Here is a 19,177-nt window from a genome sequence, read left to right as displayed (position 1 = left end):
TTCCCTGTGATATGCTCATCCAACTGTTGTGCTCAAGTTCTATAACTGTTTTTTACAATGTTCATGTTCATGACTTGGCACGGAGTGGCATCGGCAGATTTTGACAACTAGATAAACTGTTCTGCATGTGATGACATACACAGTGGATTAATGCTGCCATATTTTGGAGAACGAAGCGTTTCTACTGCCAGAGAATAAATGAATAAAAACTGGGAGGCGCTGTCACAGGAAGAGGATCTCCAGGCGGGGTTTCTCCCAGTCCCCAATGCCTGCACAGAATCTCTCCAGGTAGTTTAATTAAGATGTGAATTGTCTCCGTTTTCAGCTCTTCAATAAACTGGAAGTACCCTGCGCAGCTGGGATAGGCCTCAGCTCCACTGTGATCCCGGACTGCCTAAGCAGTTAAGAAAATGGATGACTACAAACTGTAGACAACCGTGTTTAGCGACTAAAACATTTTCCAATGCTAAAAGAGAAATGCCCATTCTCGTGCACAAGTACTAACTTGTTTAGAAAGATTTGGCTTTAAGACAAAATCATGCCATCCAAGAATAAGAACCAAAGCATCCCAATCAGCCCATTGGTTGATTAAAACTGACTCTACCTCACTTAGTATCACTGCCTTTAAAGTGAGCCAGACAAGCTTGTTTTTGCCCATTTATAAGCACGATTAAAAAACATGCATTCCTGGACACATTTTAGTAGACCCACCCCCCAAAAATCCAAACAACCCTACTATCCTGCATGATTGATGTGAAAATTAACTGTCAGAGTGACTTTGACAATGTCACCACACCCTACAAAAACCTATTATTTCTCCACAGTCTGATTTCATCTCGTCAACTTGTTCCCTAACAGGAAGTTTGGAAATGTAGTTATGCTGCGTCAGTGTTACAGAACAGGACTGCAGAATGGAAAAGTACTCGTCGTGTAATCCCACTCGCTTCTCTGTAGCATTTTATATGAGAAGCAGGTGGAAACCAAGTTGGCAGCTTTGAAATATGGTGGTCTCAACCAGAGCTACATTTAGCTGGTGATTCAAGTCCCATGTCCCCAGCACTTCCAGTGAAATCCAGTCTGCTTACTTGGACTTTAAAAGTGGCACGTAGATTTGGCGGCACGTCTTCTCCGACAAGAACCAGGTTTTTGATGGGGCCCATCCCGATCAAGAACAAGGAAGAGAAGGAGGCCAAACTCTCTGCCAATAATTTTTATTGAGATATTTTGTAGAACAGGGGAACCAATGATTACAAAAAAAGTCCGTAAGTGTTCTACATGCTACACCTTAACCTAATTTCATCATGCTTGCCTGGAAAAAGTACATAGAAATTTAACAAACAAAAAACAAAGTACAATTAAAACTGACGTACATTATACTCACCGTTAACTGTACCTTTCTCTTGCCTCCATGCACGCAATTTTATTTTATTTTTTTACATCTGGATAAAAAAAAAATTAAGACTTTTAGGCGCTTCTTTAAACCATAAAATTATTTTTTCCACTAAAGACAGAACGCACCCATTTTTTAAAAAAAGAAAGAAAAAAAAAGATATCCATTAGAACAGTATTGATGGAAAATGGAAAGCCTCGACTTCAACATAACACATGAATATGCATCCTACCTTAAAACAAAAGAACACTTGCACGCCCGTATAGTGCCAAAAATGAAAATGGAAGTCTGCTCAACTCCTCAAATCTTCAATAATCACATTGAAATAACACATTTTGATAAAATAAATAGCGCACATTTTGCTAGAAATAAATAAATGATTACTGAAACACCTCACTATGTTAATTGCTAAAGTGAGACAGATTTCATCTACGCGACCACTTCATTTCATGGTATGAGGATGGTCATGTGTGTAAAGCACTAGTGCGGCTTCGAGTGTCTCTCGCGGCTGTTACCTTGAGGTAGATAACACATTTACATTAACGCCTACGATAATGGTTGCTGCTGGCATCATGTGTCAGATTTACAGTATGAAAGGGTTTTCAAGGAAGCTTTCTTCAGGGAAAAAAAAAAATGTCAGAAGGTCAAAAAATATTTTAAAAAGAAGGAAAAACAAAAAAACATGACGAACAACACACCCCATCCCAGGAAAGGCTGTTTGAGAGCACTTTTAAACCCCACAGCAATGTTAGCGTCTACCTTCCTTCTTTATGTCACACCCAAAACGGCCAAACTTCATCTCTTAAATCCTCTATCCTCATCCTCCCTCCTCTAGATACTTCTTTCCCGCTCTCCTTTCATCTACAGTACTTAAATGTGCGAGTGACATGCCAGTATAGCAATGAGGGTGTAGACATTAACCCATGAAGGCCTGGTGATCAAGGCTCAGAGTGATGATCAAAACTCTTTAAATAAAATCACCCTTTTCGACTCTTAAAAAAAAAATAATAACCATAATAATAACAAAAAAAAGGTATGAAATGATTCAAGTACAGTATACCATATTATTAAAAAAAAGCAACATAAAAACAAAACTGCCTAGATTTTGCACTGTGAGGAAGATATACATTTCCTTAATTAAGATGTTTGAAGATGTTGCTGTATGTTTTGTGGGCAATTTGTGGGGAGCATTTGACAGCGCAGGGGGTGAGGGACGCCTGGATGGATTTTAGAGGCAAGTCATCAGTGCTGTCAAAGCCAGGAAGGGCCAGAGAGTCCAGCTGCATATTGAGCACAATCTCCGTGCTCCTGTCGAGGAAGCTCTCGTCTAGCTCTCTCACCACCGGGGACCCAATCTGCGGGCTGGCAGTCTCGGAGACGGCTTCTTCCCTTCGGCTGAACAGGTGGTCCAGGTAGCTGGTGTAAGGGCTTTCCTTCTGGAGGTGGTCCTCTTTGCCAATGTCCCAGCACGCTTCATCTATCAAAATGCCGTTCTCTCCGACCGTGTCCCCAGAGCTCTCCCAGGGGCGAGCAGGCCAGACACAGTCCCCGCCGACCACTCCCAGTCCTCCGCCACCTAGCTGGGCGAGATTTACCAGGCACTTCTCCTCCTTCTCCTGACTTATGGACTTGGACATAGAGGTTGAGCGAGGAGCCTCGAGCTGGGAGACAGAAAAGTTGAGCTCGTTCAGGAGGCCCACCTCATTCAGGAGCCCCACATCGTTGAGCAGGGTCACCTCCTGACAGGGCTCCGGCTGCAGGCTCAGCTTGATGGTGCTGGCAATGAAGGAGTCAAAGTCAAAGCCCTGGTTCTGCTGGCTCTGAGGCTTTTCCGTCTGGTGTTTCTCTTGCACTTTGTCCTTCTCTACAGGGCTCTTCTCTGCCTCCTGCAATGCGATCTGAGCCTTTACCAGCCCGTTCTTCTCGCATTTGCTCTTGGACTTGCGGTCTGCCTTCTCCTTGCTCTGCTGCTCCTTCCAGTTGGAGAGGTCGATGATAAGCTTGGGTTCGTAGTAGTGGTTGACTTCACTGTCTCTCCAGATGAGGTTGTCCAGGTAGGAGGGCGACACAGCCTTGTAGTTACAGGTGTGGCTACACTGCAAGTCACAGTATTTGTTCTCGTGGTGGTCATCCTGCCAAGATCGCTCCAGTGGGAATGGGGTTGAGTAGTCGAAGGACGGCTCGTCCAGGAACTTCTCTCGATCTCCATCAGCATATTTACGAGGATCCACCTAGAAAGAGACAACAGCCACCTTTCAGCACCTGATAATTTAAGTCAGTACTGATTTAAATCTAATTTAAATTAGTAAGGAATGAGCACACTTGCACCTAGCTTTTATCAGACATAGATTAAGCCTATCCAAACAAAAATACATGAAAAATTCAAGGAATGCCGCCTCTGAAATAATGTTTATTTATGTCAGCAATAAAGCTTAATCCATGAATGGGAACCCGGCCTTAAGGCTTTTATTGATGTGTACCGTTTTAAGATCAACTCAATACTTGCTTCTTTGCCAAGAGTTTAATCATCCTTAAGGTTCTTAAAAAGCAGTGAAAACTGTTTTGATAGTAGCTAGAAAAGGTTTGTCAAATATAACTCACCTGGACGACCTCTTCGTCCGTTACATCGGAGAGTGCCCTTGGGTCAACCTGAACTTCATCTGGGTCATGGGTGCTGTGCAAGTGCCAGTCAGCTTCTGAGAACTGGCTCTCATGATACCTAATGGAGTAAGAAAGAGAAAGACTTCATTAGCAGCAGTCATGAACAGACTGTAAGTTTGCAAATAAACTCTAGTCGAACAGTACAGCAAAACAAATTCCGCTGAAGTTAATCCCAAGAGAATATGTGAGAGGGAAATAAGTGAGAAGGCACACCTGTCACAAGTGTGGCTGTGGCTCTGGTCCATGAGCAGGATATCATCTACCTCATCCTCAATGTGAAAGGGGTGCAGAGACACAGGCTCATCCAGGGGGAACGAGTAGTCAGCCATATAGGGGTGTGCCAGGGCCTCTTCCGCAGTCAGACGATCCATGGGGTTAAAGGTCAGGATCTTCTCCAGGAAATCAAGGGCTGTAAAGGAGAAGGACAATGAGATTATCAAGCTGGAAATACGAGATGTGATCTATGAAGTACACGACCATGACCCTGGGTTCACGAGCACTTCATAAGGCTCCAAGTACTTCTGATTATTTAAAGTGGTACTTACCCTGCGGACTGACATCAGGCAGCAGTTTGGCCAATGGTGTGTGAGGCTTGGTCATGTCATTGCGGATAAAGACGGGAATTACGCTATGGAGCTCCTGGCGGTCTTCGTCTCGTAGTACAGGGATTGACTCCAGGATCAGCTGCATCTGTTCCAGTTCATGGGCTCCTGAAACAGCAAACAGAAATATTATGGAGTTTCTTAGAAGAGAACCCATGACTCAACTTCTGCATGACTGAGGGAGTTTGAGTGAGGCAGCCTCGATTCCCATGATCTGCTTCAGATCATGGGAATTGAGATTTCATTTGCCTTGTGGTCAGCTCAAGGCTGTTTTAGCAAGAACAGTCTCTCCCTGCACCGGCCGAATACGCAAAGTCACACAGAAAGAAAACCAGACTGTCTGGTTTACCATGTGTTTAACAGACTTAATGACTAACAAAATTAGCATATGCGTCATCACACCTATACTTGACATTTACCTCCGTCACTTGAGCCACCTTAAAGACTGGTTTTACACAAGGTGTTAGGAGTGAGTCTGACATAACAAACTGAGTCAACATTTACCTGCAAACAGGGTTTTCCCTGTGAGCATCTCAGCAAAGATGCAGCCAGCAGCCCACATGTCGATGGCTTTGGTGTAGTTGTTAGGAGAGAGCAGCAGGCGAGGAGATCTGTACCACTTTGTGACGAGACCTTCAGAGAGATGGCCCTGTGATGGTGGGAGACCAGAGATTAATTGTAACCCCCTAAAAAAATACATTACAGTACTGGAAAGTGTGCAGCATCATCATTATGATGATGATGATGATTGACCAGTTACATTCAGTTTGTCTTCATTCACAGATAAGATGCTCATAAGTCTGCAGTGATTCACAGTAAAAGCTATGATTACCCTTATTTCATGTACCTCCTGTATTGCCACACAATACAGGTAACAAGAGATGTGACACTATCATGTTAGTCTGTGCTAAACATTCAGAGCCCTGTGCCATCTCCTTAACAGCTGTACTCTGTGCTGGTCACGTACACCACCCAGCATACAAAGACCCCCCGCCCAAAAAAGAAGAGACCAATGAAAAGAGGGGAGATCAGACATGCAGGCCATGTCAGCAGTCTGAGCAGGATAATACCCCACTGCCACTAACCTGCACTCAAACAGTGCCTGACTAGTCACAAGGCCAGGAGGGCACTAAGCATAAAGGAAGCTGACCTCTGTATGTGTGTCTACACACTCATTGGGGGGAGGGGAAGTGGTAAAACAACACCCTTGCTGCGCTCTTCCCCCCCCACATGCAGTGGTAGTTTGTGGGACCAAAATGGACTGCTCACCACCGAGGGAGGCTCCCATTTCTGCCCAAATTTAGCCACAAATACTTGATGTCATGCTATCCTTAAGTGCCTGCAAGCCCTTGTTTTGATGGGACCTATAAACGACACGACATGTATTCCTTCCTACAGGTAACCAGCTAATCTGTCTGTCTGAGAGAAGATTGTAAAGAGGTGGGGGGAATTAAGAGATAGTCCGGCACATAAACAGGTCATACCTAGTGACTAGGACCAGAACCCATTCTGAGAAGCAGCTGGTAAAGCCGACCTGTGCGATTGTGCTTATGGGGGAGAAACACACACAACCAGCTTAACAGAGAATGTAAATTAGGTTAGCTTGAAAGAGTCATTGCGTAAGGACAATGCGTAATGGACTCTGAACTAAAAGGAACAGATTAAAGTTTGCCTACCAGCTAAGTGCATAAAGTGCATTAGGTGAACCTTCCAGCTCAATTCTTTTACAGATTTCAAAGCGGGCCATTCACCATAAAGACAGACAAGCAGGCTTTATAGCATTAACAATGTCAGTACCTCCAGCAGCAGCTGGTGAATAACTTAACCACCGGATCTACATCAGCTCAAGCTGACATTTAATGATTCACAACTAGGCCTTGCCATGTGACAGGCTGCGGTTAGTTAGAGCAACCTCAAGCAGGTTTAACCAGATGTCAGTAAAGGTGGCTTCTGGAGAATCAGAAAGATCCTCCCCCACCTCCCTATCCAGGATAAAGCTGTTGACTGAAAAATGAGTAATCAATTTTCTTGTCAAGACAGATTCACTTCAGAGTTCAACTGTCAAGTACTAAATGAGGAGGATGTGGGCCTAATAAATAAGAAAAAACATTTCCATCTGGATCTTTGGCTTCTCGGAATAATTTGTGATCTGCTTGCTGCAGAACAAGATTAAACTACTGTTTAAAATCAAGAAAGTACAGGGTGGAATAATTGAAACCAGCTCTCTAAAAGTCATTGAGCCTGAAGTCAACTTTGCTGCATTTATTCTGAATCTTGTGAAGTCTGGCACCAGACAGGCCCAGTGGTAGCTAAATAACTGGGTCAAGTATGCATTTTATTGCAGCTGTGGCTTAGAATTCTTCACTTTGATGAATGTGTGGCAGAAACAAACCTTGTGAAGGTTTTTACATAACATTCCTAACAACGTCATGGCTATCATCTCTATAGCATCTCAAATTACTGAACTTTACATCAAGCCACAGGTAAGCACAGGATCCCACTTTTTCAATATTCAATAGTCTGGCACAAAACAGGCAAACAACTGTTTCCACAGCACAAAATTATGCGAATGTCTGACAAGTTTGCCACTTATTTCTGGGCGTCATAAAAAGACAAACCTTTAAATGGTTTGCCAAGCCAAACGATCTCTCAGTGATAAATCACAAGAATAGCGAAGACTAGACTGGATGTCACTTCTAGAGAATGTATTGTTGACACACTGAAACTGCTTAGCTTAGACACACATTAAAAATTGTTAAAGCCTCAGCAATTCTTGTTTAGAACTGTTAAAAGCTTCTTTGACTGACTTGTGGTTCAACTTAGTCCCTAGCTAAAGGGTGGGACAAGACTGAAAGCGAACGCAGGCTTTAGATCAGCTTCAAATAAGGCTCTGAGCAAGGCTCCCACAACGAGACAAAGGGCTGGCTGGGAAAAGGAGGGGAACTGGGGTTGGAAAAAATGGATGAGTGCACGTGAATTTTTGTCATTCTTGAGTATGGGCCACTATTAGGCGAGACCTCAAAGCTCACAGAGACAGAAACTGTTTCCCCACAGAAACAGGTAGTTGTGCTTAAAACAAAGCTATGTAGGATTATTAAAAGGCCAAAAGGGAACAATGAGCTGTTGATGTCATTTAGCCAAGGCATTATAAGAAAGAAAAAGCGTGGGAGGAAAGGATTAAACAAACGCCTCGTGAATGCACCACTGATGCATGAATCCAAGATCACATTACCGAAGCTAAACTAGAAACTGAAGTTCACTGGAAAAATAGAGCTGCTTTTTTTTAGAAATGATGTTATTCAAATATGTTGCACTCCAGCACCCAACCACTGTGTCTCAGACCCTATGCTGTAAGTAGAGGTTGGTTGTGAAAGAGCATTTGCCCCCCAGTGAATGTGGCATACTGTCTGGTCAACAGTAAAACCAGCTGTTTTTTTTAATGCCTCCACGCTGTGCCACTGGGCACTGGTGTGTTATCTGGGGGTGCCAAGTTCCTTTTTAAACACGCCTCATTTGCTCTTAGACACTCACTTTAAATGAGTCTAGGAGCCATAAAAAGGTGGTTGGTAAAGATACTAGCTTAACTTTGCCCCTTGGTACAGCTATTATCACAAAAACATAAAAAAACCAAAACCAAAACAAACCAAAACAAAAAAAAAAAAAACAGTAAGGAGAGCTTCATGGAAAACCAGTTAGTCAATCTGACTATAGTGTTTCCATCTTTGACAAAAACAGCAGTAATCTGCTGCAGTACTAAAGCACACAATAGTAGAACAGGAGCTCTGACCCCAGGCAAGCAGCTTAAGGAGGAAAAAAAACTTCTCTAAAGCAGCTGGCCTGCTACAGACACCAAACTGAAGCTCTCATTCCTCCCCAGCAACTATTACCTTCCTCATGCGCAGTGACATACTGTCTCGAAAGACATGACTCATATGAGAACAGTCAGAGCTGTAAATGTGACTACATGACCAAAACGCAGTAACAGTAAGCCAGTTATGGTAAACAAGGGTGCGTAAGTCTATTTCGAGGGATCCATTGTGGAGCAGGAGCCTGGATGTGTAAGGGATATGAATGAGACTGTACCATCCAGAGAGATCACCCATCACTTGAGCCCCATTTCCCTTCTGTGACTAATCCGAGACACATGCAAGCATCTGACTACCTTAGCACCTCAAGAAGATCCGGGGAGAGACACAGAGGGAGGGACAGGCTTCCCAACCTAGATTTCCTCACATTACACCACCATATGGCCATCAACTGGAATTTCCTCATCCCTTTATAAAGGTGACAGCAACACACAAGAGGTACACAGGCCTCCCACCTGGCTGCAATTACACAGGCTGATCTATACTCTTCTCACACTGAAGACAAAAACAGCTTCTTTATTGCTACGATTACATTGCTTCACAGAACAAAGGAGGTTTTATAGAAAGCATTAAAATGTGTGCATTCAACAGATGGCGTGCCAGCATTTGGCTTTCTAAGAGTGTGTTTACAGTAAGCATCTTTAAGAAACAAGTGAAAAGCCAGGAACAAAGAAAACAGCAAGGGACACAAATTTCTTCACTTCTAGTAGTCTCATGCATGAGAATTTGCTTATTGGAGCAATGACCTCATGCAAACAGAACTCATGCAAGGCATTCTCCTTTCAGATGTAACAAATACTCAATTTTTATTTATTTATTTTGTCCACAACAAATTTTTGCAGTCTCAAGCCTTCGTCAGTTTTCTCTGAAAGCTGATGGAGGCGTAACGTTGAACTCTTCCGGTTTTGTGTCATTTTGAAAACATTACCCTCCCCCCCAGCCCTCCACTGGAGATCCTATTGTAGCACGTCTTAATTAAGCCACATTATCATAAACTAATCTCCAATTCTTATCGTCTATACTTTTACATAATGGAAAAAAACATTTCCCACGGCTTTGTTTTCAACCCTCACTTATGAGAAGGGAAGGCGAGGCCTTACCTCAAGGAACCACATCCTGTCTAGTTTACTTCCTGCTCGAAAAACTGTGTCACCCTGGGGAGTACCACATTACTGGGCAATAAACATCTCGTGTCAGAGCAGCAGAGCACTCTTATATTGGCAAAGGGTTCACCAACGCTGCTATATTTGTTCTGCTTTGCGCTGTAGCCTGTGCTGCATTATAACCACCCATCATAAACCACAGCAGACCAGCAAAACTCTGCGATTGGGCTTACCTTGTGAGAGTAGTGAGGGTCCATAATGCGTGCCAGTCCAAAGTCCCCGATTTTAAGTACCAGGTCCTCCGTGTTGACAAACAGGTTGGCAGGCTTGAGGTCACGGTGCAGCACATTGGCAGAGTGGATGTATTTAAGGCCCCTGAGGAGCTGGTACATGAAGAGCCGGGCGTGATCCTCAGAGAGAAGGCCCCTCTCCAGTAGCTGACACAAATCAGTCTCCATGTACTCTTGCACAATGTAGACGGAGTTGACCTCCGTAAGAGACACCACATCCTCTGTTAGCCTGCGACCGTTGGGGCCCAACGTCTCAAACACCTAGTGCCATAAAAAGGAGGGTATATGTTGATCATGAAGTCTTCCCATTTTCTGTCATACCCAGATTAAAAAAAGATAGCAACCTTTTCTTTTGTTAAACTTTGAACCTGCCAACATACCTTGACAATGTTGTCATGGTCGAGGCGTCTGATAATCTTGATTTCCCGGAGGGCGTGCTTGACGCTCTGGGGGTCAGTCAAGATAATTTTCTTCACGGCTACACGCTTGTCACAGTCAGTGTCAACTGCTGAGAACACGAGGCCACTCCCTCCGTAGCCCAGAGGCTTCAAGTCCATGTAGCGAGAACCCAGGTCAAAGCCGTGGATGTTCATCAGTGACTCAAACTTCTCTGCCATAATGACTTTTTTTGTGGGCTTCTACACCAAGCTTCTGCTATCTCTAATGTTAGTCCTCTGGCCCGTTTCAAGCCCAATTTTCACACTTAACAGAGGAATCCCCCCCCCCCTTGCTTCAGAGGTTCGGCTGACCCCTGTACAGACAACTACCAAGTCACCCCCTCTAGCTGTCACTGTCAGATGCAAGGTACTAATGTGTAGTCAAAGTTTCCTTCCATGTTGGGTAAGGAGAGAAAATTTTAAAGTCGAATTCATCCTCCAATCCTGAATGTGTGGATATATTTAAATGAATAGCTCTAAGTAAACTAGTGTTTGTAGACGGCAAATGGAATGGTCTTTGAGGCAAATTAAAGCGCACTGGCACGATCTTAAACTATAAAAGCACGTAATTGCATCCTCACAGTGCAAATACATTCAGTGTATGACTGGTCCTGAGCAGCTTCATGTGAAATGTGCCTAAACGCACTGCTAATTCTTTTCTTTTTTTTTTTCCTTTTTTAATATATGTATATATATCTGTCTGTATAGTTTTCCTGTCAAGTCACGTCGTCTATAAAAATTGAAATGAGTCTGGCCTTTTAAGTCTCTAAAGTAATTTCTCAGCCTCAATGATCAGGTGGCTCAAGCTCGCCACAGTCGCAATCAAAACTATCCTCCATTTTACTTGGATATAACCTGAAAGACAAAGAAAAAAAAAAAACAAGAAAAATAAGTGCGAGAACACATGTACGGTGGCAGAGCAAACTGGGTTTAAGCCCATCATTTGACACATTGTTTCCGTCTTCTATGAAAATGTCTCACTCTGGAAGGCTGACATGTGTTAGGGATTTCCATTAAGCAACAAGCTGCCTCGCTCGGCCGGCTTTTGAACGCAGTGACATTACGAGAAGCTAACCCCTCCCCCGCTCCCAGCTCCAGTGAAACGCCTGCTAGTCCAGTTTCTAGGTATCGATCAAATTAAAGAGATAACATTTAGAAGCTTCACGAAGATCAGTATCCACGAGAGTACACGAATACTACACATTAAAGACGAATAACCGTGTTCACAGCGCCTACTTTTGGCCCTCGCCCGGTCTCTGTGACTAGCTTGCGGGGGACAAAAAAAAAGCCAAGAATGGCAGAGTAACGGCAAGCAAGCGAGAGACCGCCGTCGATCTAATTTTGAACATAACCACGACCACCCTTTGACGTTAACATGAGCTAAATTATATGTGGAAAACAAATATCTCACTACATCACTCATTTTTTATACTTAAAAAACATTAAGCCAGCGAGAAATGTGCCGACAGCGCGAACAAAGGGGTCGTTGTTGGCGGAGGCTTCTGACTACGTGGTACAGCTTTTCTAGCGCTAAGCAGCACAAAGCCGACGTCGATTAAACGGCTCAAATAACAGCGAATCCTCAGCGAAACCAACATAACATATAAATAATCATCAGAATCTAGATATAACATGTTACTCACGGTCCCTGTTTGTTGCATTAGGCAGGCTATAGTTTTAATCAAACCCAAACGAGGTTTGACTGCGATCCGCTCCCGGTGCTATGCGGATCTGTTGCAATCGCCATTTAGGCTAGGTAGAGAAAGGCAGCAGCGACGTCACAAGGCCACCTTCACTGACTGTCGGAAATATGTCTACTACGACTACGAGTCTTCAACAAACAACAATTTCTTTTTACTTATTTGTTGTTTTCCCCAGCTTTTAGTTGCATAGTAGCAGATATTTGCAAATAAATATTCCTGATTTATTTTTAAAATTATTATCAACCCACTATTACATAGATAGAATACTGTAATTATCTCTAGTTCTAATACCCTAACCCCACTCTGGGTTCACTGGGTTCATTATTCAGACAATAACATGCCCTAGTTTAGATGCAGTGAGTTGGCACTGCTTCATAAATAATAAAATTTAACTTAGATTATTTGCATTATTTCTAAAAATCACGAATTAATCACCTTACGTTTCTGATCATTTTTATTATCACAGAAACACAACTGTGTCATATTACTCATAATACATGTATTGATATTTTAGCAGTGTAATGAACAATTAAGTTGGTAAGCAACTAAAATGTCAGCAACTGGTGATTGAATTGGTTAAAATAAAAACACAAAAAACAATCTATTGTTTCCAGCCCAGACCTTTGACAGTCTTTATATCTCTATATTAAATATTATATCATGCAAATAGAGAGTTGTGGAGCTGTAACCTTCGAGCAGTACTTGAATACAGCAGGAGTCATTCAAAACATTTGAAGTTGGAGTTCATTCCAGCTCAGTGTTTGTGTTTATAGACCAAGTGATAACAGCACTGTACCACAGGCAATAATACTTGCAGGAAATATGACCTCACCATCACCATCCTCATTATCACCTCTTGATGCATGCAAAGTTCAACCAGCCGTAACTGCAGGCCATTTTATAATAGACTAACCCCCAGAAGTAACAAACCTCTAGAAACAGTTTTTTTTTTTGTTTTTTGTTTTTTGTCACTTGTTCTATTATGCAACATAAAATGAGGATGCCACAAGATAATGGACCAGGAAGAACATTCTGTACCCATCCTATTTTATCTCCTATCTGGAAATCTGGAGGGTGGAAATACTGCATTATAACCTGCAGAGCAGATACAGCTGTTCATTTTAGTTGAAACACCTCAGTGCATCATTTGCTTACACTTTGCTCTTTAGTATTTTACATTTAAAATCTGAGTTGTCCTCCAAATAGAAAATGATTGCCTATTTATTGACTCTCAGAATTTCTGTTGAGAACGCGTCATCCCTCTATTTTCCAACCATTGTTAAATTTTATTAAAAGCAGCATCAATAGTAAGAATGATATTATTTGTCTTTTCTTTGCAAAACGAAGCTGTTTTCTAACTTTTTGTTTCATTTATTATTATTTTTTAGTGACGCGCAGTAGTGGTCTTGTCAGTGACTTAAAAGAAATCCGGACAGGTCACTCACATGCGCCATGCGGATTTACTCCCTTTGGCACCGACAAGGTGTTTCTCTTTTAGCGGCCCGACGTCACATCAGATCTCCGCGAGGATTACACATCCCAAGGAAAAGAAGTGAAGAAATCAAATACGGCACTGATTTGATTCCCTCATTCTACGGATGGTCCCGCGGAGCGTCCGGTCCCCCCTCTCTGTGTGGATGCTGTGAATGGATGGAGGGATGGAGAGGGAACGGGTGGGCGGGCAGGAAGGAGCATCATAGCCGCAGAAGTCTACATCAGCATCCGCATGCAGACCATGTGAGTGCCCATGTGTCCGACAATGCGGCTGGCTCTTACGGGCCGGGGTGGGCTCTGCGATGGAGGACAGAGAGAAACTACATGCTGCCGGAACGTGATGCGGCTCGGTTACGAGTGAGAAGGAGAGAGAGAAATGTTGGGAAAGGACCTGATATAGTTCACCGCTGCTCTTAACATCAGATTATGATTGGGCTATATGTTATCCCGCCCATTAATGCTCCCATAGACGTGGAGTTATGTGAAAACGCAGTTTTATGAGCTATATTTTAAAAGCATAAAGATGCAGCTGAGGTGTTATTTATTTATTTATTATTTGTTGGTTTGGTAAATGTATTATTTATAGGGGGCTTTTCAAGAAGAAATGAGTGAAACTGCCCTTAGAAACCTGATTGACTGTGCTTGTAAAAGTGATGCAAATGTTGTCAAAATGATCCTTTATTTCTGAACCATCCTGTACAAAAAGAGCCGGTAGCAGCTTCACTGTCTTTGCTCCAAGTCACTTCTGTTGAGCTGATCGGGTAGAAATCAGAAAGAGAGAACTTCTCTTTACTGGCATCTAGTCCTTTTGCACTTAACTCACTGATTGTGTGCAATAAAAAAGCTCCACTGAGAATAACGGGATGTGATATAGAGCTCCCTCGCCCCCACGAGTGCTCTTTGCTCTGTGGTATAGAATCAAGAATGGAGGTCAGAAGATAAAGTCACATACTTTATCTTTCATGAGACCCTGCCCTCACGTTTTGATCACGTTGGAGACAGAAGATCCTGACTTCTCTTACTTAGTCATTAATGATATATCTCCACCACGAAGAGTCATTAAACTCTGTGCTCCGGGCTTCCTCTCTTTTATCATGAGATATAAGAGAACTGTTTCACCAAGTCTTACACTGAAACATCTGACTGAGATGTTGGTATTTTACTTCTGTTTCTGCCACTGTCTTTTTATCATTGGCCCAACACAAACACAGCACTATTGCAGTCCATCAGTCTTGTTTGCTGTGCACAGAGTGTCTCATGTGTGGAAAATGAGTGTGTGCACATGCTGTCAACCTGCTTGTCACAGTGGTAAGAGTCTCTTACCAAAGCGCGCACTTTTACCTTTAAAGAGTATCCGAGTTTATCTCAGCTCCATTTCTGGACATTGCTATCCTCCTGCATGCATCCCCTGTTTTATTATGTTGAACCTATTCTTCATTTATTCAAAGTCTGCACAAAAACTAAAATGTCCTCAGCTCCTTTCACTCTCAAGCTTGCTCATACCTTTATGAAAGACAAAAATCTTCTGGTCTCTTACCATGGCTGAAATTCTCCAGTGATGAATGGAGCAACATGGTGCCTGAGTTAATAGTCCATTCAGAAGAGTATGCTGTATGTCCGTCACTCCTAGTCCAAAAGGCAGAAAGCTTGAAAGACCCAGTGCACTCCACTGTCTGTTTATATGTGTGTGAATGTATTCTCAGAGCCTTGGCGGTGTGTTATCCTACTCCATGTGCCTCTGGTTGTGAGGTGGAGCTCCATGGAAAGTTAATATAGGCCAAGCCGGAGAGGGGAGGAGACTGCACTGTGTTTGGCTTGGCCTTAGACAGAGCAGTGTGTCAGACACATAGAATCCACCTTTCTCTGTCTCTCTCTCTCTCTCTGCCACTTTTCTTACTCTTTTCTCATTCTTAAAAAAACCCCTGTTATTTTCAGATCTGCTCACTTTTATTTTGTAAAAAGAAAAAGAGTTAATTATCTGTAGCCTTTCCTGAAATAAACTCTTGCTTCTAGGCAAGACACTCAGGAGTTATTTGTCTTTTTTTTCTTTTAAAAAAAAATCAATTTGCTTAAATGGGAGAAAACTGTTTTTGGTCACACATTTCGAAACTTGACTATCAAGTCATTGTTTGCAGACAACCAGACTAGATACATCTGCACAAAGAGACCCTTTTATGTGTGGGCATGTGGTGTATCCTTGGAAGGGGTGTCCTCTGGGTTTATTGCTCTCTTTCATTGTCTGTTTCAGTAAGGGTGTTCGTGAACTTGTGAATTTACAAATGCCAGACATGAGTTTCTGCTGATTCTGTACGAAAAATCATTTCCAGTTTTTCTGTTGCCCCACAAATCTGGTTTTGCCTTCCCTGAAACCTGCGTCTGTTCTCTGCCTAATCACAGCATCTCACTGGGTCTGCTACTTTCTGGCGGTGCTCCTTCCTCTGTCCTGTCTACTTGTCGTGCAGCACGTCCCAGTGTCTTGACAGGCTTGACAGGCTGGCATGTTTGGACTGTAAGGAAAGACGTGCATGCACATTTGTTTGATATCCAAACCAGACCGCTGCAGAGTCTGGACCAGCTGTATGTTATCAAAATATGCATGTGAGAACATGAGGTCAAGCTGCGGGTTTGGGGTTGTTTGCCTATATTTTGCTTTTTAAATTGTCACTTGTTTGCAAGGGATTAATCAATGGAGTGCGGTGCTTATGCTATAAACTTGTGCGCTGCCATGAGCATTGCCTGTGCGAGCAATGCTGCGCTCACTTGTTAAACAGCATTAATTAATTAATCACTGATTACCCTGCCTGAGTGCAGTGAAAAACCGTTGCATAGCACAGCTTACAGAAGCAATAAGTCCTGCTCTCGGTAGAATGACCAGCACTAATCTCTGATGCTTTTCACTACAGTGTCCTCTGTTATATAACAGTCTGCCTCACCGGAGCTCAAACTAAGGTGCAGAACGGCTCACGAAGGAGTTTCAACTCTCGCACCCTTGTAAATGACCATATGACCACAGGACGTGTACAGCAGCTATATAATCCATACACACTCTGTCTGATGCTGCGCTAGTCGAGTATTTCACAGTGTTGTGAAAGAGGCTGTGAAGTGTTTGTCATTGTGTCTCCAGTGCAAGGGGCAAATGTGTTTATGCAATGGCATGACTTGCATATCTTGACAGATGAGGTAGTGTTTCTGTGTTTTAAAAACTTTTTTTCATGTATGATCACTTTATTTCCAAAGCTTGTTGTGTTTAAATTGAACTGGACTTCACTGCTGCACTGCTGCTCAAAGGTAAAGCAAGCCAACTGTATTGAAAAAGCACATTTCATGCATAGAGGTAGTTTCGGGGTGCTGTATGAGACAAAAAAACAACACAGAACAAGTCGACAAGTGCACATTTTTGAATTTAAAAGGAAAAAAGTTCAACTTAAAACCACATGGGGGCACAATAAAAAAAGTATACTTATATAAAACTGAACAATAAAAATAATAATGCACTGATGTTAGAAAATCCAAGTGTTTGTGAACTGTCTGTCTGTCTTCAGTCTGGATTGAAGAAGCGTATTTAACGACACTTAAGTTCATGTCAAGGACAGATGAGTTCACATCCAGCTGTTCAAACGATTTACTCCAGCGGGAGGTTGTTAGTGGGATGTGACAGTACGATTACGCAAGACACAATAGTGCCACCACCAGTGGCATGAAAATCAGGCTGTTCTTTTTATTTGGGATAGTGTACTTTGGTTCAATTCTAAGATGAGACCACACCATATGTATTCAGTATCAAATCACTTTTGAAATTAAAAGATTGCAGAATGATATCTCTAGTGATTTTTAAATTAACACAACCTTCATTCATCATATCAACCACATGACCAAAAAGTGTGTGAGAATGAAATCTCTGCTTTCCCCGAAAGATAGATTTTGAATAAGTCAGAAACCAGAACTGCGTGTCTGCAGATTATAAATGTGCAATCTCTTTTTTTTATCAGCATATTTTCATTGCTGTATTTTTGGAAGCAAAAAGTGAGATGAAATGCAAGGAGAGGAAAAGACCATCTGCCTTTTCTTTGCTTTTCTCTCGCCATCTGTGAGTGGAGAATCCTCACTCGCAGGATTGCTGGGGGTATGAGCCGTCCGCCTCTCTGATGTGATATAACCTGTTTTGTCTGCTCCTCGCCTGCCAGACAAATGACAAAATAGTACATTCTTGGGATACTCTGAAGTGAAATGATTAAGTGATCTGGCAGGTACACTGTGTGTATTGTGTGTTCTGTGTGCTTGATGTGATTGGATTTGTTTGTGTGGGGTCAGAGATAAAACTGGGTGTTTGGTGGTGATGTAAGAGGATCAGAGGCTCTGGAATCTGGAGGTTTCTTAACAGCACTAATGCAGAAAGCATTCACTGCTTATGAGTTTGAATCTATTCAACAGGTTCAGGTGAGACAGATTAATAAAAGTCACTGTCCAAACACTGAAGCTGTATGGCAGGATATTATTGCATAATCGTAATCAAAAGCAAATAAAAAGAGCAACCGCTGTATTGAGCAAGAGCATGTTGATTATTAAAAGATTAAAATAATTCCTCTAAATGAGCCGGGATTCTGAGTACCTCATAAACCTGATACGTGGTTCGTTTCAAGGTAAGTTGCTAAACGTTTGATGACACTTGAGTGGACAGTTTGTTGTTTTTCTTTTCATGGCAATAAAAGCATAAAGATTAGAAAACAAGGTCAAAGTCAGATGCTGAACATGTTTTACGCCACAGCAGTGCCAGAACAAATCCTGAAGGGGATCATAAAGCCGAGATAAGTCCACCCAGAGCATGCTGTCCACATCACTACAACAGAAGACTGAGGGAGAGCTGGACTATGATAACGACATGAAATATGACACACCTGCGAATGAAAAAGCTGCGTTTAATATCAGATATCTCGATGTGTGATAATGATACAACCACACACCTCTGTCCCGTCACTGTCTTTTTACTGTCTACAAGGTCTTATTACTCATAATATTTGGGTTTAAAATAAGACCAAGGACATCCTGTGCCATCAGTATCAACTCTCTCCTGTCTTGAACTTCTGCATTCATCTCCTTCAGTGTGATGTTTTCATGTTTACGAGCTGGATCAGATGGTTTTCTAAACTCATCTATCTTATCTTATCTTATCTTTTCTTGTCTTGTCTTATCTTATCTAAAATGTGTTTGTGCTTATTTATGCACAAAGGGGTTATAGTGCAGTTAGAAGACTTAATTTTGAATAATTACATAAGATCATCCTTATCTTTCCTCTCTGACTTTCCAGCACACAGACGCATTTCCATTGTCTGACTTTAGCAATTCTCTCTAATCCTCGGCAGCCGCAGCATCAAGCTTCTTCTCACACATCGGGGTCACACCAGCAATGAGCATGGGATTGATTAGCTCCCTCTGTCACACCAGCACTCTTTAAAGATTGATCCCAGATGAGCCTGAATCTCACTTCAGCTTTCCCATCAACTAAACCCTCTCTTATAATATCTCAAAATTCAGGGGCATGGCAGAGTGGCTGGTGTGTTGATGAGAAGCAATACTGGGCTATGAAGCCAACCAAAGTGTTGAGATTACTAGCATATGATCACAACTCGCTGT

The 19,177-nt window shown here is 42.5% G+C and overlaps 1 protein-coding gene across 2 annotated transcripts; it reads right to left on the bottom strand.

The window, feature by feature from the left end:
* Window positions 1-1,194: 1,194 nt before the first annotated feature.
* Window positions 1,195-15,273, bottom strand: mapk6 (mitogen-activated protein kinase 6). 2 transcript variants are annotated; one of them, XM_031728850.2, is made up of 8 exons: window positions 15,084-15,273; window positions 10,293-11,204; window positions 9,856-10,173; window positions 5,158-5,302; window positions 4,597-4,761; window positions 4,265-4,460; window positions 3,992-4,109; window positions 1,195-3,621 (listed from the first exon to the last, which is right to left on the bottom strand). In XM_031728850.2, the coding sequence occupies exons 2-8, from the start codon at window positions 10,527-10,529 to the stop codon at window positions 2,524-2,526; spliced, it is 2,277 nt and encodes a 758-aa protein (XP_031584710.1). In that variant the 5' UTR covers window positions 10,530-11,204; window positions 15,084-15,273; the 3' UTR covers window positions 1,195-2,523. The 2 variants fall into 2 exon arrangements, with proteins under 2 accessions (XP_031584710.1, XP_031584709.1); XM_031728849.2 differs by lacking the exon at window positions 15,084-15,273 and adding an exon at window positions 11,993-12,136.
* Between the last annotated feature and the right edge of the window lie 3,904 nt (window positions 15,274-19,177).

Source organism: Oreochromis aureus, linkage group 1, assembly GCF_013358895.1.
Source record: "Oreochromis aureus strain Israel breed Guangdong linkage group 1, ZZ_aureus, whole genome shotgun sequence".
NCBI lineage: Eukaryota > Metazoa > Chordata > Actinopteri > Cichliformes > Cichlidae > Oreochromis > Oreochromis aureus.
Note: the sequence above shows the minus strand (reverse complement) of the source record. Positions and strands in the feature narration are given on the sequence as shown.

Bases quoted from the DNA above. Each gene is read 5' to 3' on its own strand.
- mapk6 (XM_031728850.2), bottom strand. From the start codon at position 10,529: ATGGCAGAGAAGTTTGAGTCACTGATGAACATCCACGGCTTTGACCTG. The intron at 4,461-4,596 runs GTAAGTACCACT...TCTCCTTTACAG, and splicing joins GCCTGATGTCAGTCCGCAGG to CCCTTGATTTCCTGGAGAAG. The intron at 3,622-3,991 runs GTGAGTTATATT...GTCTCTTTCTAG, and splicing joins CGGACGAAGAGGTCGTCCAG to GTGGATCCTCGTAAATATGC.